This window comes from Electrona antarctica, assembly GCF_951216825.1.
Source record: "Electrona antarctica genome assembly, chromosome: 19".
Taxonomy (NCBI): domain Eukaryota; kingdom Metazoa; phylum Chordata; class Actinopteri; order Myctophiformes; family Myctophidae; genus Electrona; species Electrona antarctica.
Window position 1 is genome coordinate 3,880,675 of NC_136800.1, and position 23,741 is coordinate 3,904,415.

General features: G+C 43.5%; 1 protein-coding gene across 50 annotated transcripts in view; it reads right to left on the minus strand.

Annotated features, from left to right (window-relative positions):
• Window positions 1–23,741, minus strand: part of obscnb (obscurin, cytoskeletal calmodulin and titin-interacting RhoGEF b) — a 123,979-nt gene that overhangs the window by 80,624 nt on the left and 19,614 nt on the right. For 48 of the 50 annotated variants that reach the window (XM_079530122.1, XM_079530078.1, XM_079530119.1 and 45 more), the window contains exons 10-30: window positions 23,403–23,678; window positions 22,049–22,330; window positions 21,012–21,287; window positions 19,430–19,711; window positions 18,392–18,667; window positions 17,288–17,569; window positions 16,479–16,754; window positions 15,904–16,179; window positions 15,228–15,500; window positions 14,654–14,920; window positions 14,287–14,556; window positions 13,930–14,196; window positions 12,904–13,170; window positions 12,459–12,571; window positions 11,964–12,117; window positions 11,548–11,709; window positions 11,335–11,439; window positions 6,111–6,377; window positions 3,879–4,148; window positions 2,185–2,451; window positions 631–897 (exon numbers count right to left, since the gene is read on the minus strand). In XM_079530122.1, the coding sequence (XP_079386248.1) occupies window positions 631–897; window positions 2,185–2,451; window positions 3,879–4,148; window positions 6,111–6,377; window positions 11,335–11,439; window positions 11,548–11,709; window positions 11,964–12,117; window positions 12,459–12,571; window positions 12,904–13,170; window positions 13,930–14,196; window positions 14,287–14,556; window positions 14,654–14,920; window positions 15,228–15,500; window positions 15,904–16,179; window positions 16,479–16,754; window positions 17,288–17,569; window positions 18,392–18,667; window positions 19,430–19,711; window positions 21,012–21,287; window positions 22,049–22,330; window positions 23,403–23,678 (5,175 nt within the window). The remainder of the gene's footprint in view (window positions 1–630; window positions 898–2,184; window positions 2,452–3,878; window positions 4,149–6,110; window positions 6,378–11,334; window positions 11,440–11,547; window positions 11,710–11,963; window positions 12,118–12,458; window positions 12,572–12,903; window positions 13,171–13,929; window positions 14,197–14,286; window positions 14,557–14,653; window positions 14,921–15,227; window positions 15,501–15,903; window positions 16,180–16,478; window positions 16,755–17,287; window positions 17,570–18,391; window positions 18,668–19,429; window positions 19,712–21,011; window positions 21,288–22,048; window positions 22,331–23,402; window positions 23,679–23,741) is intronic. The other 2 variants (XM_079530081.1, XM_079530096.1) reach the window with 2 other exon arrangements.

Here is a 23,741-nt window from a genome sequence, read left to right on the forward strand (position 1 = left end):
GGTGGCGCGCTATGAGCTTGTAGATCTGCTATTTTTCAATAGCTAAAGTATAACATAATGCTTAGTTAAAACACCAAAAGGGGTTCCCGTCCAGAATGGGTTTAAAGCTATAATATGACACACATGCGTCCTCAGGTCTAAATGGGTTAAAATTGTTTTGTATATCCATGTTGTTATTATACTGTTTTGATGTATTCAGAAACACAAAGAAGGGGTAGGACTCGATACGTTTTTCAATAAACTTCTTCCTATTCCTTTTTCAAACATAAACATAAGTTAAGGATTATGAAAGATCATTATTATTATTATTTTTTTTGGACGCTTCTTTTTTGTTTTAAATAATCTAATTGTCCTTTATCTTTTCTCATTTATATTTTAACATGTTCGGAATAAATAAATAAAATGAAATGAAAATGAGAAGAAAGTTTGAGGTAAATATTTGGTTTGCACGTCCGTCCATACTTAAACACTTTCAACCTGGCTTCCCTTTTTTTGAGCATGTCATTATTATAGTCTAAAGAATTTCAAAAATATTCACAAGATATTCATGTACTGATCAGAAACGGAGAAAATACCTCATCTATAACCTCCGAAGTGGTTAATGAAGCAACGGTTCCAAATGGCTCTTACCTTTGACCTTTAGGGTGACAGATTCTTTCACCTTGCGGACTCTGAAGGTGACGGTGCCACCGTCTTGTGGCGCCAGGTTCTTCAGTGTGAGTTTGTGCAGCTTTCCGTCGTGCGTGATGGCGTTGACCTCGTTGGTACAGAGCTCCTTGTCATTTAGCAGCCAGTGAACCCCTTCGTCGGCATAGTTGATCTCACACGTGAACACAGCATCACTATCTTCATCTACCTCAGTGTCCACCAGGTGCTTGGTGATGTTTATTTCACGCTCTGATCAGGAGAAAACAAATGAGAATTTTAAAACCAGGATGTTGGAGTGCCTCTCCGTACCTATATGATAGTTACTTTTGACCTTGACTGTGACCTTGAACTTTAACGTTTTTGACCCAAAGGTTATCTATTACTACAGTTGTTGTTGTTTTTTACCTTGATTGTGAACTTCACCTTTGACCTTCCTATCCAAAATGTAGGCTAATAATCTCTTTGGGAGATTTACTGATCACTTACACCAAGTTTCAGAACAATCTGTGTATCTTTTTTTTGTTTGTTTGTTTGTTTTTTAACCTTTATTTACCCAGGGAAGTAGCTGAGCACAGGTGCTCATTTTCAGCAACGCCCCGCAAAACTGTATCTCTAGTTATTTTGTCACACACACAATACAAACACAGGCCAAGCAGCCATGCTGTACGCACGGTAGCAAAAATAGACATTTTCTTTATCTCTGCCAGGCCAGAATGTCCACTCATTTCTGCCCGACTATTTTGCTAATTTTCTAACAAAATACACTTTTTGCTACTATATCTACATATTTTGTCATAAACTCCTGCAAATCCTGAGTCATGTACTCATCTTATTTTTGAGGGGCGCTAGTCCCTCCTAAGGTCTAGCTATTAGTGTGTGTCCATAAACTTTGTCCTACACAAACATTAAATTCCCATTGACAATGAATGGGCAATTGTATGTCATAGTGCAGGGGTTCTCAACCCGTGGGTCGCGACCCCTCGGGGGGTCGCCAAATTATTTTAGGGGGTCCCCAAATTATTTTCCAAAAAAAAAAAAAAAAAAAAAAAAAGATTTTTAAAATTTTATTTTCACGATTTTTCAAAAATAGCAGACCTACAAGCTCATAGCGCGCCACTCGGTGGCGCGCTATGAGCTTGTAGATCTGCTATTTTTCAATAGCTAAATTATAACAATGCTTAAAACACCAAAAGGGGTTCCCGCCCAAAATGGTTTAAGGTTATTGTAGCAGTCAATTTATATTGGGGGTCGGGAGGGGGCGGGGCGGGGGTCCCGAGACGTTGCCAAAGCATTTCCGGGGGTCCCCGGCCAAAAACGTTGAGAACCCCTGTCATAGTGTACTGTAAACACAAACATTGCGTAACACAAACATTGATATGTTGTATAATATATAGGAGGCTTTCAACTCTCAACTGTCAGTAAGAAGTCGGCGATGATGATGTACGACGATAAGAGCGCCCCTCACTTCACACGGGTGTGATTTTTCCGCTTACATTTTGGTGATTATACAAAGGGATTGGCATATACTAACTGTACCTTCCACAGTGAGTGTGCCTTTGGCTTCAGCAGGTCCAGACTGACAGCGGTATTGTCCGCTGTCTTCTCCCGTGAGCTTCTGGATGGTCAAATGAGCCCTCGCTGCATCTTGCTTCATGGCGTATCTGTCTGACGCCGACAGAGGTGTTTGACCTTTGAACCAGCTCACCTCCTTGGGGGCGGCGGAGAATTTACAGCTCAGTGTGGCCGAGCCTTTCTCCTTCGCCTTCACATCTTTAATGGGCTCTGTAACCTCAAGAGGGCGCTCTAGGGAAACAAATAATAACTGTGTTATTACTTTTCACTGCTCAAATACGATGGCCATGTTGGGAATACTTTTTCCGCCGCTGATGTCTGTAAACTGTATGTAGTTGAAAGGAAATACCAGCACATTTGTACTTTTGTAACCATTCTGGTTTCAGAGCAAACGTTTTTAACTCAAATCTTTGCTTTCGGGGGGTCCCTGGAACATCATATTTTTAGATGGCCAGTTTAATATAATTCTAGGTGTCCTTGACATGATATAGTTTGAGAACCACGGAAAATAGTCATGATTTAGAAGACATTTTGTAGAATCGTCCTCAGGTCTAAATGGGTTAAGTTTAATGTATAAATACTGCAATATAAAAATTCAAATAATTCAAAATGTACTCAAGTTAGGGCAGGAAATCCACTAGTCGACCTTGTTGGTACTAGTTGACTAGTTGATAAGAAAAAAAGAAAAAAAAAAGTTTATTTTTTTTATTTTTTCCCCGATTTTGTAGGCCTCAAGATCAGGTAGATTATAGTTATAGTCACCATGTACACAGTGTACACATGTACAAATATTTATTTAAAAAAAAAAAAAAAGTTTATTTTTTTAATTTATTTTATTTTTTACATAATAGGTAGTTAAACAACTAGTCGACTAGTAAACTAGGCAACTAGTCAACTAGTAAAAATGACTAGAAGTGAATGCCCTAACTCGAGTGAAAGTACAAATGTAATGGTATCAAAATGTATTCAAAATAGTAAAAGTAAAAGTGCAAATTGTGCAGAATGTCCCATTTCCCAATTCGGAAATATGGGACTGAACTGTGGGCAATGTATGTTTGGTCATAATAATCCAAATCTACAAATTACCGTAACTAGTTTTTCAAAACGATTTCAAATAATTAGTGGAGAATAGTTGTCTCTGAGATGCAGAAGTAAAAGTATTGGAATTACTCAAGTACAAATACTTTACTTTGTATTATTTTAATAGGTACAGTATATTAATGACATAGTTCAATGTTGAAAATGAGTGGTATCCCCCTTTAAATACAGTACTTAAGTAAATGTACTTAGTTACTTTCCACCACTGACGAACATGATTCATACGTTATAATAAATATAAACATGTCACCAGTTCACATTCTTTTACCTTTGACAGTGAGTTGGGCCACACACATTACTTTACCTTTGACAGTGAGTTGGGCCACACACATTACTTTACCTTTGACAGTGAGCTGGGCCACACACATTACTTTACCTTTGACAGTGAGTTGGGCCACACACATTACTTTACCTTTGACAGTGAGTTGGGCCACACACATTACTTTACCTTTGACAGTGAGTTGGGCCACTCACATTACTTTACCTTTGACAGTGAGTTGGGCCACACACATTACTTTACCTTTGACAGTGAGTTGGGCCACACACACACATTACTTTACCTTTGACAGTGAGTTGGGCCACACACTTGCTCTTGCCAGCGGTGAACTGCACGGGGCCCGTCATGGCCGCTCTGGTCTTCTTGAAGGTGAGTCGGTGCATGGTGCCTTCCTTCTCCATCTCCACGTCGGCGCTCTCCTGCACGGCCGCTCCGCTCAGGGCCCACACGGGAGCCTTCACCAGCTCCATGCTCACCTCCACCTCGAAGACCGCGGCGAAGGGCTCCGTCACCTCTACGGCACTGAGCTCCCTCACAATGCTGATGGACTGCTCTGGAGAGGCCATAGATAGAGAGAAGGGTTTTAAACTGAAGAAGGTGGTGCTTCCAGAAGAAGAAAAAAAACGTTGTTGTAGTTAAGTTTATTATAAAAGAGGGTGCCGTTTCTCCTTTATTTGCAGATGGGTTCTCAGATTGTGATGACTGATGTCTCCTCATTCCTTTGGTCTGCTGACGTGCTCCTGAGATGCACCGCACCTGGTGTTAATTGTTTAATGTGCGGTGGACCTCCTTCTCTTCTAGAGAGACATACCGTGTCTGTGTCATATTGTTTCTGTGTGGCAAAGAAAAATGTGAAGACTCTGCAACTTTGTGTACCAGTTTGTATACTAAAGAATTCACAACTAAGGCGGTACCCATCATACTTTGATGTACTTTTATAATGGGTATTTGCCAGTCATGAATTACTTGGCCAAGAATTTTACCCAACTAGCCATAAGTTAAGAGTAGTCAAAAAATATTTTTAGATTTATGTTTATTACAAGCAAAAAGGGCTATTAGCTTTATCATGGAAAAAGATAGGCAAACCGAGTATTGCTCAGTGGTTTATGCAGCTAACTATGCCTTCCTTTGGAAAAATGTATTCGTAACATACGATTTATTCAGTATGTTACGGTCCATGATTTATCTCATCTAACGGATGAGTCTGGAACTGGATAATTGTATTCTCTGTAGTCGTTTGGTCTTGCGGAAATAAGGACTCTGGATCTGTTGTTCTTGCCAGTCTAAGTGCCCTTATTGTACTGTATTTATAGTATGTATTGCATGTTTTTGTGTTTTGTTTTATAATTTTAAGTGATTGTATTATCTGAGTTTGTGTTGTCATGTATTGTTCTGTTCTACTGTTATATAAAAAATAAAATGCAATAAACAATGCAATAGTTTAAAAAGAAAACGGCCAAGAATTCAGTGGAAAGGTTATACAGTAGATGAATGACCCTGTAATGGCATGACGCTGATGTGCGCAGGCTTGCTCTGGCCGCAGGCATTGAGTTAATTACAGAAATATGTGAATGAGGTTTTCTTGCTTGAGGCATGTTTAAATTATGTTTATTTCCTTGTAAATTAAATGTTTAAACAACACAAGTCCTACATCTTTATTCCCGGGCCCATTGTCCTGCTGGTCTGTGACATCATGTGGGTCAATATTGCCACTCTTTATTCACTCCTTTATAGTTATTATTGATGCCATTTATCTTTTAGGACACAAAGGTTGCAGAAATGTGTTCACATATTTCACCATGTTACATGTGCGACTGCTGGGGTCCGACGTACTAACAGTCCGACACAGTCGTGAGTCAGACACCCTACCCAAAACCCAACCCTAAACCTAACCTCACAGGAAGCCACGGGTTAGTGTTAACCTGCCACGATGGTGTGGGGAGCCACGGGTGAGTTTTAACCTGCCACGGCAGGTTAGTTGTAACCTGCCGCGCATGTCGGGTGCCACGAGTGAGTTTTAACCCGGCCACGGGTTAATTGTAACCTGCCACGCATGTGGGGAGCCACGGGTGAGTTTTAACCTGCCACGGCAGGTTAGTTGTAACCTGCCGCGCATGTCGGGTGCCACGAGTGAGTTTTAACCCGGCCACGGGTTAATTGTAACCTGCCACGCATGTGGGGAGCCACGGGTGAGTTTTAACCCGGCCATGGGTTAGTTGAGAACTAACACCTGTCGGACTGTTAGTATGTCTAACCAACGTATGAACCCCATCTGCTGATTAGCAGATATGCACAGACAGACAGACAGACAGACAGTCAGACATTATCCATCTATCTTTAAGGTACCTCATTGTCTAATTAGTCTGATGGCATGAAATCAAAGATTTTTTTGGAATAACTCGTATTCATCGTATATCATAAATGTCAGGCGTAGGGACGCCTGACCATACGCCAACCCAAAAACCATGTTTGCAACAGTCCTCAAAAGAACCTCGGTCATCTTCCGCCCGGTTACCTTCCACGAGAAGTTTACAGGATGTCTCGTCGTCGCCGGCGTCACAGGTGTAGGTGGCTTCGTCGCCCGCGTCGACGTCGCTGATGGTGAGATTGCGGTACACGCCTTCACTTCTGACCTCGTGCTTCTTGCTGGGCTGGACCTCCTTCTTGTCCTTGTACCACGTGACCGTGGCGCTGGCGCGAGACACTTGGCATTCGAGGTAGCCACGGTGCGCATACATGGCTATCTTATTCCTGAGCCGCTTCACAAACTTGACGGGCAGCTCTACAGCAACAACGACACCGTATCAATCACCAGAGTCATTAGCATTAGCATTAGCATGGGTGCAATAGACTGCCAATGTCAAACGCACTGTCAAAGCCACGATATTAAGGACAGAGAATGATCGGTTCCAAATCATCTTGGGGCCAATAGTACGCAGGTCTAAACAAAGTCATTGCATTTCATGGACCATCCTTCCGCCCTTACTATACTTCGGCTAGAGCAAGTAATAATCTTTATTTATTTATAATAATAATAATAATCTTTATTTATTTTATATAGTGGCAAGCATGGTGTAATTACAACATCAAGCTGCTCATATGCATTATCAGCTCAGTACAACTTACAGCAGAGTTAACATTACTGTTAATATGACAAGGAAAAGCAATTACGTGTAAAGAGTCCAATTGTCCAATTGATATTAAATCTATATTTGTACCAGAGAAACCTCCACTGACCTCATGCTATCTCATACTACCAGCTCATTGAATAGGAAGGTTAACATTCAAACATCTTTAGACAACCACAGGTCAACAAATCTACAAAATAACCAAGTCAAACAAGTCAGGAAACCAAACCCAACCCAAGCTCACCACAAATGTAACGACGTCTCACCAATTACCTCAGTTCAACAAATGTAATCAAAAACAATACAAGTCTTAAAGCTACTTAAGCCGCCAAATGTATTAATAAAACGGAAGCCCGACACGGTCATCAGTACAAGGGCCGTCACCAGAGGGGATTGTTAGGTGCAGTCTAGACGCACTGCTTGCTTTTGCGCAAAATTCATTTTCAGTTCAAAGAAGGATTTTGGAACAATCTATCCACTAACATAAGAGAGTGTCTGTCCATCCTTTGCATCTTTTAAGGTATTTTCTATTTATGTTGTGTTTTTGGGGCTCCCATATGTGATTTCTATCCCCACAAATAACCAATTTTGAACAATCAGGCTTTCATATCATATGGGTGCTTTAATGGTAATTGCTCTCAGGAACAGCTCGACTGATTTTGGCCTCATCGTGATGTCATCAATGTCACCCTACTTTGTATAATTCCACCTCTTCTTCAGTCTTCAGTTCCAAATTTGCATTTCCACTTTGTTTACAATGTCCGCCATTGTTGATTTTCCAAGCTGGCATGGAATGGAAACAAGCCTGGATTTATCTAGCATCAGTATTATAATGACTCAAATATTAAATAATCTGCATATCAGCACCCCCACCACCTCAGGACATTGTGGTACTGCAGCTAAAACTGCTTTCAAAGTCCAGAAAGAAAAGACAAGGACTGGTTATATCAGAGTGGTGATTGAGGCTCAAACATTAGAATTAAGTTTGAGGGACATAGACAATATGATATTAAATATTAAAAACAGTTTTAAAATGCATGTTATTTGCGCTTTAAATGGGCCTAAATGTAGGTTTTATTAGTTTCCTTGAGGGTCCTTTCTACTGTTGTTTTTCCTCTTCTGTTTGTAAGGGCATGAAAGGGACAAGGACAGATACAGACACAGAGATGTCCATCTATGGGAATATCAGTCGTGTTGGCGGTGGGCGGTAGGTGTGAGAGAGACCTCTAGTTTTAGAAAGCTAAAAGGGAAATGCATGCAAGGAAGGCACATGTGGGAGTCCATGCTAGAAATTCCAGAATGCCATATCCTTTTATAGTAAGAGAAATCTATGAAAATCTGGGAACTAAATCGTTACCAAGAAATTTCTTCACCAATGTGTTTCTAAAGGTGTCTAATAACATGTACTAAAAGTTTGAAATTCAACTCCCGTGGGAAAATTGAGTTATTAGCATAATATGTGACCATACCCATAACATCCTATATAAGGCAAAAAAGTCCAAATTTCATCATTCTTTAAGTAGCATGTGACATATGAAACTAGGGTGTTTGCATGATTCTGAATCCATTCCAAGCATTAGTTTTGCACAAAAAACACTCCTTGGGCTAAATTAGGCCATATCCAGTTGACCAAATGTGCTGACCTCATCACGTTTGTGTGGCCGTTTTCCTCCCAAGGAGTTTTTGTGCAAAACTAATGCTTGGAATGGATTCAGAATCATGAAATCACCCTAGTTTCATATGTCACATGCTACTTAAAGAATGATGAAATTTGGACTTTTTTGCCTTATATAGGATGTTATGGGTATGGTCACATATTATGCTAATAACTCAATTTTCCCACGGGAGTTGAATTTCAAACTTTTAGTACATGTTATTAGACACCTTTAGAAACACATTGGTAAACATTGGTTTAGATAGGTTTAGAGTAGACCCAAGTCAGTCTGAGTGCTGAACAATTTTGCGTGAAACACAACATCCCCTATATGATGAGGCTCTAATTTGTTATAGATTATTACTTGCAGTATATTTAAGAGTGACCGTGACTGAAATACTTTGAAGCTGAGACTACCAGAAGAAACCAATTTATTGAACTCCATGGCGGATGAACAAAAGTCTAACTCATCAACAGGTCCATGTACAGGTAAACCATTGTGCATGCACATACTGTAAGTATGTACATGCACAAGTACAACAGGAAAAAGCCCTGGATGGAGTCTACACAAGAATGCTACGAATGGCACTAGGTGTCACATGGATGGAACGCATCAGAAATGTGGACCTCTATCTATGGGGACCTACCACGGGTCACGGAAAAAGTCAGAGAGAGAAGGATGAGGCTGGCAGGGCACTGCGTCAGGCACCCAGAACTTGAGGCAAGTACATTGACTTTATGGGAGCCAACCCAGGGCAAAGCCAGGAGGGGAAAGAAGCGTACCACCTATGTAGACGTGATGCGGCGCGACAGCTTGGCTGACAACACTGCAGAGCTCAAGAACCTGATGTTGGATAGGAAAGTGTGGAGGGCAGCGATCCAGGAATCCCGAGTTGGTGTTGGCTAGGCCTCACTCTCGCAGTAACAACAACTAGTAAGTGTACCGACTACTGAGCACAAAACCCAAGCCATAATCTCCCAATTAAGTTAATTCCTATGAAAGGAGATACAAACAACCTAAAGTAAAGCTTCCAAATAACCTGTACCCTTCAATTAGCGAAGTAACTCACACTTGAGTCGATATATTTCATTGTTCCCTTGGGGAAATTCGTCCTCTGCATTTAACCCATACTAAGGAACAATGAGCAGCCAGTCTAGTACAGTGCTAGACTCCAGTATCTCAGTCAAGGGCACTGAGGGGAGTATGCAATCTCCACACAGAAATGACCCCTGCCAGGGTTCAAACCCAGTGCCTAAACAAGGCAGACAAGACAGATATCCCAAGGTGAACAAGTTTTAACTTCAAATGTTCTTGAGAAATGATATCAGAGGACAGCCCCCCTCAAAAAGCATTTTGTTTTATCCATCAGTGCTGGTATTTCCTTCCACTACATACATTTTCACAGACCACCACAATAATCATGTTAAGGCTTTGTCAGCATACAGTTGGAGGCCATCGATATTGTCCTTTTCTTTTTGCTGAGGTTTGCGTGATCTGCGCAAAAGGACAGTTAACCCATTTTGGGGCGGGAACCCCTTTTGGTGTTTTAAACATTATGTTATAATTTAGCTATTGAAAAATAGCAGATCTACAAGCTCATAGCGCGCCACCGAGTGGCGCGCTACGAGCTTGTAGGTCTGCTATTTTTTTTTAAATCGTGAAAATAATTATTTCAGCAAACTGAAGGATTTAGATGGATTTTTTTAAATTTTGAGGTCAGGCCTAAATGGGTCAAATGATAAGGGACAATATCGGTGGCACCCAACTGTATGCCGACAAGATTTCCTTAGATTTCTCCCTTCTCTCTCCTCGTCTAAGAAATAAAGCAAGAAATGCTGAAAGAAATAACTTTCAAAGAAAAGCACAAAAAAGCATTTTGTTCTCATTGCCATCAGATCCCAATGAGGCATAAAGGCCTGAACGGATAACATTCATAAATGCAGGCTGCAAGCGGATATCATACTACTTGACCTGACTAAAACGTTGTCAGACTGTTACATCAGATTACCTACTTGAGCAAGAACACATACATCTTTGAAAATTCAGCCTGATTATAGAACCATTTGGGTCTAGTATTTATAAATATTAGGTTGCATGTAAGCCTTGCTATTTCTACTACATACAGTAGCACATAGTAATTGATTTAGTTACTCAATTGCCACCAAATTGGTCAGAATTCCTAATGAATCATGATTTCAAATCCATTGTGACTGCCCGACTCCTTTAGTCATGTTGGGTAGATAGAGATTATCCATTTGCATCCTGCATCTATAAGCATTGTCATCTGAAAAAAGGAAATTATGACATTTCAAGAAACCAAAAGCAAACTTTAATTGTTTTAGTAACTCAATGTGAAATAAAAATCAGACCCGTCTGAAGTGAGTGGTGCTGTACTGTACTGTACTGTACTGTACTGTACTGTACTGTACTGTACTGTACTGTACTGTACTGTACTGTACTGTACTGTACTGTACTGTACTGTACTAGCCCTCCTCCCTGGCCTGTGTGCGTCTGTGTCTGTGTGTTAGGCTGTGCAACAGTGACACTTTGGGGTGAACAAACGCTATAACGCTATTTTCGTGCTCAGACACAGCCAGGGACACAGGGACAGGTCCAGGGACACAGGGACAGAACCAGGGACCCAGGGACAGAACCAGGGACCCAGGGACACAGGGACACAGGGACAGAACCAGGGACCCAGGGACACAGGGACAGAACCAGGGACCCAGGGACACAGGGACAGAACCAGGGACCCAGGGACACAGGGACAGAACCAGGGACCCAGGGACAGAACCAGGGACCCAGGGACAGAACCAGGGACCCAGGGACACATCCACACACATAGCTGTAAAATGTAAAATGTTGCTGTATGGTGTTGTGTATATTAGACAGCTCTGCTTGGCACATGATGCATTGTCTGACATAAACCCAAGCTGAAAAGACACAATTTGTTTACCTTTGACTTTCAGCTTTGCAGTTGAAGAGGCTTTGTCAGCTGTGAATTTAATCTCACCCACATCCTCTGCAGTGGCAGACGTGAAGAGCAGCACATAGGTTCTACCTGCATGGGGGCCATGGAAGACAAGTTGTAATGAGCAATGTCTATCGACAACAAAAGAGAACACACCCTGAGGACTGTAGGCGCTGTATTGTTTGTGTTGTGCCTCGCCTTCTTGTCTCATCTTGATGTTGTCACCAGCTTTGAGTTTGGTGCTCCCTTTGTACCACAGGCAGTCCACTTCATCGTGGGAGACTTCACAGACAAACGCAGCGCTCTCCTTCTCCGTCACCTCCACGTCTTCCAGCTTCTTCACAATCTTAATGTCTCTCGCTGGAAAGGGAAAACATACTTAAGCCGTTACAAGAAAATAGGAGTTTATTAGAGGGCTTTGTTGAATACTTGATTCGATCTACAAGCTCATAGCGCGCCACCGAGTGGCGCGCTATGAGCTTGTAGATCTGCTATTTTTCAATAGCTAAAGCATAACATAATGCAGTTACACTGCACATGCATTACTGTTAACTAACACTTTTGAAAAAAGGGAAAGAGCACCAAAGTTGATGGTGCCATATAATGGCAAGTACCATGAATCGTGAGCTTGGCTGACGTGTTGTCATCAGCAGTGCGGCAGACGTAAGTGCCCTGGTCTTCCGGGGTACACTTGTGGATGAGCAGAGTGCGCTTGCGGCCCTGAGTGTGGATGCCAATGTTCTTCCCGGGTTTTAACTCCATATCACCCTGTGGAGCAAGTTGTAATTGAAGTGAATTTGCGGGCTAAACACGTCAATTGGCTTGATCACATAGGCACACAACCTCCATTTAACAAGACCATTATTATTAATAACACATTATTATTATCTGCAGATATGTTGCCAATATCACAGTGTAGTAACCGAATGTACCAAAATCAGTTTAGACCTTTAGATTATTTGCGACCTTTAGTAGACAGAAGACGTACAAATACGGGCTAGGGTTTAGTTTAGTTTTAAAACAATGTAAAGACAACTTAAACTACCTACACTAGTGTCTATTTTGTCCCGTCATGCTTCAGGGTTTAGACATCAATTAGGATCTCTCACCTTGAACCACTTAGCATCCGCATTGCTTCTGGATACTTCACACTCAAAAGTAACTTTGTCCTTGTCGGGTGCACTAATATCCATCAAAGGGCTGGAGATCTTGGCAGGAGGCTCTGTAAAGAAAAAAATCACACCCGTGTGAACTGAGTGGTGCAACTCCCCCCCTTACACCCCCCCTCTCTCTCTCTCTCGCTCTCATTAGCAGGCAACAGTACAGCACTATTTCTCTCTCTCTGTTTCTGGCACGACAGCGCCCCTACTGGTACTCATGAGTCACACATGAGTCACACACAAACATAGGTTAACACGAGTCACATAGGTGTCACACGGACACGGACATTGCTGTTCCTTGGAGTGGTTGCACCACTCAAAAAGCAACATTTAATGGTCCACAAGTCCAACTCGACAAGGTAACTAACTAAACTAACTGAAAAATCATATATACCCGTCACAATGAGTTTGCCAGATGTATGAACACCGTCTGCTTGGAAGGCAATCGATCCGGCGTCTTCCATTTTGAGTTGAGACAGCGTAAGTGCGTGCTTCTTCCCCAGAGCTGTGACGCGGCAGTTGGGCCCCGTTTTGATCTTGGCCCCGTCCCTGGTCCATGACCCTTCGACGTCGGCCTGGTTGAGTTCCACCTCCAGGGTCACCGTCTCCGTCTCCTGAGCCTTGGTTTCCTTCAGGCCCGTCACTACCAGTATCTTTCTCACTGAAGAGAGGAGAAAATAGGAGTTTATGAGAGGGCTTTGTTGAATACTTGATTCTGAGGCATCACAACAGGCCACAGTTCTGCCTCTGTTGATGTTGCTATGGATGTTGAAGCTTTTAGCTTATACAATCTATTTTAACTCAATAGTTCATACTAAATAGTTGATTTTGTTGGTAATGAGCTGGTCATCATTGCTAAATAAACCACTTTAGGGTGAAGCAGGACGTCCGCTTTGCTTTTGCTTTGCCCTTTTAATGTTTCTATAATAACCGGCTCATTGTACATTATCGTTTAGTTACTTGTACAGTATGCAAGCATATAGGTAAATCATACTGTATCATACCCTTAGAGTATATATGAATAGAGACGGCACCGGATATCTCCTCCCATCCACTTGCATTAAGTTGCTCAAAAGCGCATGAGGCGATTTCACTCAGGAACAGAGTGCATTCTGGGATGGATTTGCCCCAAACACATGAACACGCTGCCCGTTGACTATCATTGCGCACGTTCATGTGTTTGGCCCAGTGCTGCAATACCAAATTCGGCCACTATGTCCATTTCTCCTCAGGGTTTCCTCTGGGTGCCGTCTCTATTCATATATACTCTAAGATCATACCACATTAATCAAACATTGATGCAAAAGAAAATGAAAATGTGGAGTTCTTCTCTCTAGGGTTGCTGATGGTATGTAGTACTTGAACAAAGCAACCATTTAATACAAAATGTTGAAATGGAGGGGAAAAAAATCAATCTTACTCTCCACGGAGAGTTTAGCCTGAGTCTTGTCGTCCAGAGTCTCACAGGAGTACGAGCCCCGGTCAGCGGCCGTCACGCTCTTAAACACCAGACTCTGTTTGGCTCCGTCCACCCTGATCTCCAGGTTTCCCCCAGACTGCAGCACCACGCTGTTCTTCATCCACCTGACGTCCGACGACGGCTGACTCAGCTCCACCTCCAGCTTCGCCTCAGACTGCTCCTCTGCAGTCAGGTGTTCCAGTTTCTTCTTAAAGGTCACAGGCACATCTGCAGAGAGAGAGAGAGCGTCAAACGTTAAAACAGCTGTCAATGAAAACAGAGATCATTCATTCACTCCCAGTGTGTGTTCTTTCTTACGTTGAACCTTCAGGGTGGCTGTGCAGCCTTTGCCTTCTGCATCGACGCCTATCTCCCCTGCATCCTCCTGGGTGACAGAAGTGATGGTGAGGGAGTGGCTGGTGCCACCATGTTCAATCTTATACTTGGGCCCGGCAGTGAGGGGTGCACCGTTGCGGGACCACTTGACGCCGGCATCTGCCGGGGTGACACTGCATTTGAAAATGGCGTCTTTGCCTTCCGTTGCAACCACATTGTTTAACTTCGTAGTCAGCTTCACAATTCTGGGTTCTGAAAGAAGAAAGCAAAAGTTTTGGGACTCGTATAGTTTTCATGTCATCAATTCCACCCTTTTCATACGTTTTTTTTAGCACTCATGAAACTCTACCTTTTGAGGAGACTTTAGCAGAGGTCTTGTCGTTTTTACATTCACAGCTGTATTCTCCGTCATCTTCCTTAGCCATGCCAGTCACAGTGAGTGCCCGCTTGGCACCGTCGGCACTGATGCAGAACCTGCCACCTGGTTTCATCTCACGGCCATCGTGTCTCCAGAGAACGTCCCCAGAGGGCTGGTTCAGTTCACACACCAGGCTAAGTTTGCCACCGAGCTCTGTGACCACAGACTTCAAGGGCACCACAAACTTCAAAGGTGAGTCTAGATGAAAACATGGAATATATTTATCGTATTTAGGCCCGACCTCGAAATTAAAAAAAAAAAAATCTAAATCCTCCAGTTGTCCATGTTTCAAAAATAGCAGACCTACAAGCTCGTAGCGCGCCGCTCGTAGAGTGGCGCGCTATGAGCTTGTAGATCTGCTATTTTTCAATAGCTAAATTATAACATAACGTTTAAAACACTAAAAGGAGTTCCCGCCCAAAATGGGTTATTAGACCCTAAAAAATATTAGGCTCCTGCAGAGACAAGTGTGTAGTACTTGTGATACTAAAACAAATTCACCAACCTTTGACTTGCACTTTGAACTCCATTTTGTCATCCGCAGTGTGACAGGAATATGTCCCGCTGTCTTTAGCGTCACTGGATTTTACGACAAGGGTACAAGTAAGGCCATGCTTTTTCATTTCATAATTGCTGCCCTCCTTCAACTCCACGCCGTCTCTGGACCATTTGACGGTGGCATTCTCTGTGGTCAGCTCAGCAGTGAGAACAATCTTTTCACTCGATTGAACACATGTATCCTTCACCACAGACTTCTTCTGGAATTTGGCAGCTGCATCTAAAGAAATAAGGACATACTGTAATATAGCTACTGTGCTGTATTCTTATGCAGAGAAGGAAAAAAAGCCAGAGGCCAAACGTATTCAGCTCAGTGGCCTTGTGGTTAGAGTGTCCGCCCTGAAACTGGGAGGTCGGGGTTCGATCCCCGGCCGGGTCATACCAAAGACTGTAAAAATGGGACCCAATGCCTCCCTGCTTGACACTCAGCATCAAAGGGTTGGATTGGGGGTCAAATCTACTAATCAAATTATTCCCGAGCGCGGCGCACGCTGCAGCTCACCGCTCCTTGGCTGCGGCTCACCGCTCCAAGAGATGGGTCAAATGCGGAGAACAAATTTCACTGCGGTAACGTGTGTGACAAATCGTACGACTTTGACTTTGACTTTGTATTGACGTTTTACCTGCCACTTGCAACTTGAACACCAGCTTCTCCGTTCCAGCCTGACAGACGTACTCTCCAGCATCCTTCTTCTCGATCTTATCCACCACCAGCAGACGACTCTTGCCCTTTGACTCCATTTGGATCGTCTTGCTGGAAGTCAGCAGCTTGCCGTCTTTGTACCATTTCACCTCTGCCTTGGTGTCAGACACCTCACAGCTCAGGGTGGCTTTCTGGGAAAGAGTCGTTTTCACCTCCTTCTGGACGGACTCTTTGTTGGAGAATACGGCCTCGGCTTCTGTTAATGCAGAGAACACAAATGATGATTTAAACACCGATCATGACCCTGATTAGGCCATGTCGAACTTATATTTAAGATCTGCCCTAGTCTACGCAATTTAGGGTAGGACACCGTGGACTGTTGGCATATGTTTGGATCCTGATCAAGCCGTCACAATATTTATAAACTGTACTCTGGACAAATCTGAACATGAAGAAGAGGCAAAAGAAGAAGGAGAAGGAGAAGTAGAATGATTCTAAATAGCATACACACATGCTGATATTTAAAGAGGCCCATTCAGTGTTGTCTGACCATACCTGTCGCATGTACTTTGAATGCCAATTTCTCCGTTCCAGCCTCACAGATGTACTCTCCAGCATCCTTCTTCTCCACACTGTCCATCACCAGCAGACGACTGTTGCCCTTTGACTCCATGTGGATCGTCTTGCTGGAAGTCAGCAGTTTTCCGTCTTTGTACCATTTCACCTCCGTCTTGGTGTCAGACACCTCACAGCTCAGAGTGGCTTTCTGAGAGAAAACAGCTTTCACCTCCTTCTGGACTGACTCTTTGTTGAGGAATGTAGGCTTGGCATCTGAAGGAGAAATGAATAGAGGCGACAAAAATAACAATGCAAGATTACATATCATAACACTGCACACAAAGGGACTAATCAGGAAGTCACAAGCCAACAGAGTTGCTTTATGAAATCCTCAAATAACAGTGTAATGAAGCGCAAAGATAAAACAAAAGATAAACCCAAGGCACCCAAGTGACATCAACACAAAAAAGGTACATTAATTACAGTCTCAGACTAAACAGATCACTGCTTTGATGACAGCATGAAGAAACACAGGACAAAGAAATACAGATAATTTCAACATTACAACACAAAAGAACATGATTAATACAGACAACCAGACATCCCACCATGAAACAAGCCGTTGCTTTAAAGCCATATTTGTAAAAAGTAAAAAGATTAAATAATAATAATTTAAATAATACTTAATATTGAGCAATTTATATAATCAGTAAAATGTGATAGTTTGACATTATGCTCTGAGGAACTATAGGTATCATAGCTCAGAAACATCGTGAAGAATAAGACGTGTTCTTCATACTGTATACCTTCCACTTGCAGTTTGAAGTTCAGCTTCTCCGTTCCAGCCTCACAGATGTACTCTCCAGCATCCTTCTTCTCCACACTGTCCATCACCAGCAGACGACTCTTGCCCTTTGACTCCATGTGGATCGTCTTGCTGGAAGTCAGCAGCTTGCTGTCTTTGTACCATTTCACCTCCGTCTTGGTGTCAGACACCTCACAGCTCAGAGTGGCTTTCTGAGAGAGAACAGCTTTCACCTCCTTCTGGACTGACTCTTTGTTGGAGAAGGAAGACTCAACCTTGATGTCTACAAAGGTAACAAAGCAGCGGTGTGACATCAGACAATGACTTCCAATTTATCAGACACTATTGACCATATTATTCACATGGTGGCCATTCTTCTCTTAATACACTGACATCCTCACAGGGTGTTCCACCCCCTGAGGTTGGCAAGAAAAAGAACAAGGAGGAGGAGAAAGAGAAGGCAGACTCAACCTTGATGTCTAGTACAAAGATATCCAAGCAATGACTGTGGCCCACAGTTTTGTCTCACACTATTGCTCATGTAAGCAAAGCAAAGCAAAGTTACTATATTTACCCAGGGTATCTGGGCTAAGCTCAAGAACTTGTTTCCAGCCAGGCCCTGCTCATAGAACATTTCATGGTAGTGGTTCAATGCCTTGCTCAAGGGCACTTCAGCGGTGGTAATTTTAACGTGTCGGACTGCTGATTCGAACTGGCGACCTTCCGGTATCAAGACCGCTCCGCAATCCGTTCGGCCACCGCTGCCACTAAATCTTGCGCCCAACGTGGGGCCAACATGTTCATATGCCAGCCATTTTGCTCTCACAGTATATATATACATATTTTGAAGAAGTAGAAAAAGAGGAAGAAGAATGGCAAATACAAGATGGACCGGCAGCAAAGCTGCCCGGCCCCTAAATACAAGACGCCTGGCCCCCAATAATAATGGCAAATAGAATAGGGGCCGGCAGCAGAGTTGCCTAGCCCCTAAGAATAATGGCAAATACAAGAGGCACCAGAAGCAGGGCTGCCAGGCACCTGATGAAGGGACAGTTTATCAGGTTTAATGTTTTTAAGACGTCTTCCGAGTGTCGTCTCACCATACCTGCTACATGTACTTTGAATGCCAATTTCTCCGCTCCAACTTCACAGACGTACTCTCCAGCATCATTCTTCTCCACACTGTCCATCACCAGCAGACGACTCTTGCCCTTTGACTCCATGTGGATCGTCTTGCTGGAAGTCAGCAGTTTGCCGTCTTTGTACCATTTCACCTCCGTCTTGGTGTCAGACACCTCACAGCTCAGAGTGGCTTTCTGAGAGAAAACAGCTTTCACCTCCTTCTGGACTGACTCTTTGTTGAGGAATGTGGGCTTGGCATCTGAAGGAAAAACGGTCATGTGCCAAATGGAAGCGTTAATAAAAACGCATGAATGCAAGATGAAATACCTTGACAGCGCACACAAAGGGACTAACAAGGGAGCCACGAGACAACAACGCTGCCTTATGCAATCCTCAATGAAGAACTCTGAACCAGGGCAACGGTGTCATGTCATATTGTTGACTTGTCATAGGACATTAAAAAAGAAACCGAAGGTATCCAGGTGACATCACTATGTACAAAAATATATATACCAGTAAGATGCCCTGAGGGCGAGAAGTGCACGCATCCATGCCTGGGTGACGGCAGACTGCCCGGCGAGCGCTGGCGCTTTGGCATGGGGGGGGTCAGATCAACATATGGAATGAATTCTGTACTGGCCATATATGGAGCGTGTCTTGAGTGTACAGGGTCCGATGAGGTCAGATCAACATATGGAATGTCAGAACAGGTCAGCTCCATGTATGGAGATCTAAGGGTGGCAGCGGGGGCAGTGTCTTGAGTGTACAGCCGGGTTTGATAAGGGCCCAAGTAGGGCCGGGCCTTAGGGATCTCCATCCCTGATGAGGTCACGTGATGCCACGATGCATGACCATATATGGAAGCGTGGGGTGACGGACGGACTGACGGGAAATGCGCGTTTTCATAGTAAATGCAACCTGCGGTCGCAAATCATCAACTTAAAAAGGCAAAAAAAGAGAAACCATTTCAATCACAGACCATGAGGCATTTAGTATAAGACGTGTTCTTCATACTGTATACCTTCCACTTGCAGTTTGAAGTTCAGCTTCTCTGTTCCAACCTCACAGATGTACTCTCCAGCATCCTTCTTCTCCACACTGTCCATCACCAGCAGACGACTCTTGCCCTTTGACTCCATGTGGATCGTCTTGCTGGAAGTCAGCAGCTTGCTGTCTTTGTACCATTTCACCTCCGTCTTGGTGTCAGACACCTCACAGCTCAGAGTGGCTTTCTGAGAGAGAACAGCTTTCACCTCCTTCTGGACTGACTCTTTGTTGGAGAAGGAAGACTCAACCTTGATGTCTACAAAGGTAACAAAGCAGCGGTGTGACATCAGACAATGACTTCCAATTTATCAGACACTATTGACCATATTATTCACATGGTGGCCATTCTTCTCTTAATACACTGACATCCTCACAGGGTGTTCCACCCCCTGAGGTTGGCAAGAAAAAGAACAAGGAGGAGGAGAAAGAGAAGGCAGACTCAACCTTGATGTCTAGTACAGGGGTTCTCAACGTTTTTGGCCGGGGACCCCCGAAAATGCTTTGGCAACGTCTCGGGACCCCCGCCCCGCCCCCTCCCGACCCCCAATATAAATTGACTGCTACAATAACCTTAAACCATTTTGGGCGGGAACCCCTTTTGGTGTTTTAAGCATTGTTATAATTTAGCTATTTAAAAATAGCAGATCTACAAGCTCATAGCGCGCCACCGAGTGGCGCGCTACGAGCTTGTAGGTCTGCTATTTTTGAAAAAATAAATCTTTTTTTTTTTTTTTTTTTTTAATAATTTGGGGACCCCCTAAAATAATTTGGCGACCCCCAAGGGGTCGCGACCCACGGGTTGAGAACCCCTGTCTTAATACACTGACATCCTCACAGGGTTTCCCACCCCCTGAGGTTGGCAAGAAAAAGAACAAGGAGGAGGAGAAAGAGAAGGCAGACTCAACCTTGATGTCTAGTACAAAGATACCCAAGCAGCGGTGTGACAGACAATGACTGTGGCCCACAGTTTTGTCTCACACTATTGCTCATGTAAGCAAAGCAAAGCAAAGTTACTATATTTACCCAGGGTATCTGGGCTAAGCTCAAGAACTTGTTTCCAGCCAGGCCCTGCTCATAGAACATTTCATGGTAGTGGTTCAATGCCTTGCTCAAGGGCACTTCAGCGGTGGTAATTTTAATGTGTCGGACTGCTGATTCGAACTGGCGACCTTCCGGTATCAAGACCGCTCCGCAATCCGTTCGGCCACCGCTGCCACTAAATCTTGCGCCCAACGTGGGGCCAACATGTTCATATGCCAGCCATTTTGCTCTCACAGTATATATATACATATTTTGAAGAAGTAGAAAAAGAGGAAGAAGAATGGCAAATACAAGATGGACCGGCAGCAGAGCTGCCCGGCCCCTAAATACAAGACGCCTGGCCCCCAATAATAATGGCAAATAGAATAGGGGCCGGCAGCAGAGTTGCCTAGCCCCTAAGAATAATGGCAAATACAAGAGGCACCAGAAGCAGGGCTGCCAGGCACCTGATGAAGGGACAGTTTATCAGGTTCATAATGTTTTTAAGACGCCTTCCGAGTGTCGTCTCACCATACCTGCTACATGTACTTTGAATGCCAATTTCTCCGCGCCAACTTCACAGACGTACTCTCCGGCATCCTTCTTCTCCACACTGTCCATCACCAGCAGACGACTGTTGCCCTTTGACTCCATGTGGATCGTCTTGCTGGAAGTCAGCAGTTTGCCGTCTTTGTACCATTTCACCTCCGTCTTGGTGTCAGACACCTCACAGCTCAGAGTGGTTTTCTGAGAGAAAACAGCTTTCACCTCCTTCTGGACTGACTCTTTGTTGAGGAATGTAGGCTTGGCATCTGAAGGAAAAACGGTCATGTGCCAAATGGAAGCGTTAATAAAAACGCATGAATGCAAGATGAAATACCTTGACAGCGCTGCACACAAAGGGACTAACAAGGGAGCCACGAGACAACAACGCTGCCTTATGCAATCCTCAATGAAGAACTCTGAACCAGGGCAACGGTGTCATGTCATATTGTTGACTTGTCATAGGACATTAAAAAAGAAACCGAAGGTATCCAGGTGACATCACTATGTACAAAAATATATATACCAGTAAGATGCCCTGAGGGCGAGAAGTGCACGCATCCGCCTGGGTGACGGCAGACTGCCCGGCGAGTGCTGGCGCTTTGGCATGGGGGGTCAGATCAACATATGGAATGAATTCTGTACTGGCCATATATGGAGCGTGTCTTGAGTGTACAGGGTCCGATGAGGTCAGATCAACATATGGAATGTCAGAACAGGTCAGCTGCATGTATGGAGATCTAAGGGTGGCAGCGGGGGCAGTGTCTTGAGTGTACAGCCGGGTTTGATAAGGGCCCAAGTAGGGCCGGGCCTTAGGGATCTCCATCCCTGATGAGGTCACGTGATGTCACGAGGCATGACCATATATGGAAGCGTGGGGTGACGGACGGACTGACGGGAAATGCTCGTTTTCATAGTAAATGCAACCTGCGGTCGCAAATCATCAACTTAAAAAGGCAAAAAATGAGAAACCATTTCAATCACAGACCATGAGGCATTTAGTATAAGACGTGTTCTTCATACTGTATACCTTCCACTTGCAGTTTGAAGTTCAGCTTCTCCGTTCCAACCTCACAGATGTACTCTCCGGCATCCTTCTTCTCCACACTGTCCATCACCAGCAGACGACTCTTGCCCTTTGACTCCATGTGGATCGTCTTGCTGGAAGTCAGCAGCTTGCTGTCTTTGTACCATTTCACCTCCGTCTTGGTGTCAGACACCTCACAGCTCAGAGTGGTTTTCTGAGAGAAAACAGCTTTCACCTCCTTCTGGACTGACTCTTTGTTGGAGAAGGAAGACTCAACCTTGATGTCTACAAAAGGTAACAAAGCAGCGGTGTGACATCAGACAATGACTTCCAATTTATCAGACACTATTGACCATATTATTCACATGGTGGCCACTAGAAGAAGAAGAAGAAGAAGAAGAAGAAGAAGAAGAAGAAGAAGAAGAAGAAGAAGAAGAAGAAGAAGAAGAAGAAGAAGAAGAAGAAGAAGAAGAAGAAGAAGAAGAAGAAGAAGAAGAAGAAGAAGAAGAAGAAGAAGAAGAAGAAGAAGAAGAAGAAGAAGAAGAAGAAGAAGAAGAAGAAGAAGAAGAAGAAGAAGAAGAAGAAGAAGAAGGAGAAGAAGAAATATTCTACAATAATAAAGGAAATTCAAGAGGGTGCGGCAACAGAGCTGCCTGGCTCGTAAATTAATGAAGCTACTGTAGGTTTACAGAGTTATAGGTGCTTTTCAACTATCAAGAACATACTGATCCATGAGATAACTATGAAGCCACAGATCATATTTATATGTTCTGGAAAGCCCCTTTGTTGGATCAGACACAACTTCGAATGTGACAGCTGCACAGAATAGCATCATAAACATGTCTTGTCACCTAGAGCTGAATACTGAAATCATGTCCAGTTGGAGGATAGGTTAGAATGATCATGTGTGGAAAAACTATAAAGCTTCATTAAAGCATTTAGACCTGAGGACGATTCTACAAATGCCTTCTAAATCTTGACAGTTTTCTGAAAACCCCATGTTTCTATGTCAGTCGTTCTCAAACATTTTCATGTCAAGGACCCCCAAAAAATATATGTAATTGCCCGCCAAGCCCCATCTGAAAATATGTTGTTCCAGGGCCGCCCCAAGAAACAAAGATTTGAGTTAAAAACGTTTGCTCTGAAAGAAAATATTCAAACATTTGGGCCACATTTTCACGATTGTTCAAAAATAGCAGACCTACAAGCTCGTAGCGCACTCGGTGCCGTGCTACGAGCTTGTACATCTGCTATTTTGCAACAGCTAAAGTACAACAAAAGGGGTTCCCGCTCAAAATTAATTAATCAAAAGCACTGAATCAATATAAAATGCATGTCTATGGGCCTACTCCCTTACCGGCCACTTGCATCTTAAAGACCAGCTTCTCCGTTCCAACTTCACAGATGTACTCTCCGGCATCCTTCTTCTCCACGCTGTCCATCACCAGCAGACGACTCTTGCCCTTTGACTCCATGTGGATCGTCTTGCTGGAAGTCAGCAGCTTGCCTTCTTTGTACCATTTCACCTCTGTCTTGGTGTCAGACACCTCACAGCTCAGAGTGGCTTTCTGAGAGAAAACAGCTTTCACCTCCCTTTGGACTGACTCTTTGTTGGAGAAGGCAGCTTGGACTTCTGCACGGAAGAATACAGGTTTTGAGCATTAATCAATTGAACATATTCAAGGTGCAAGCAGAT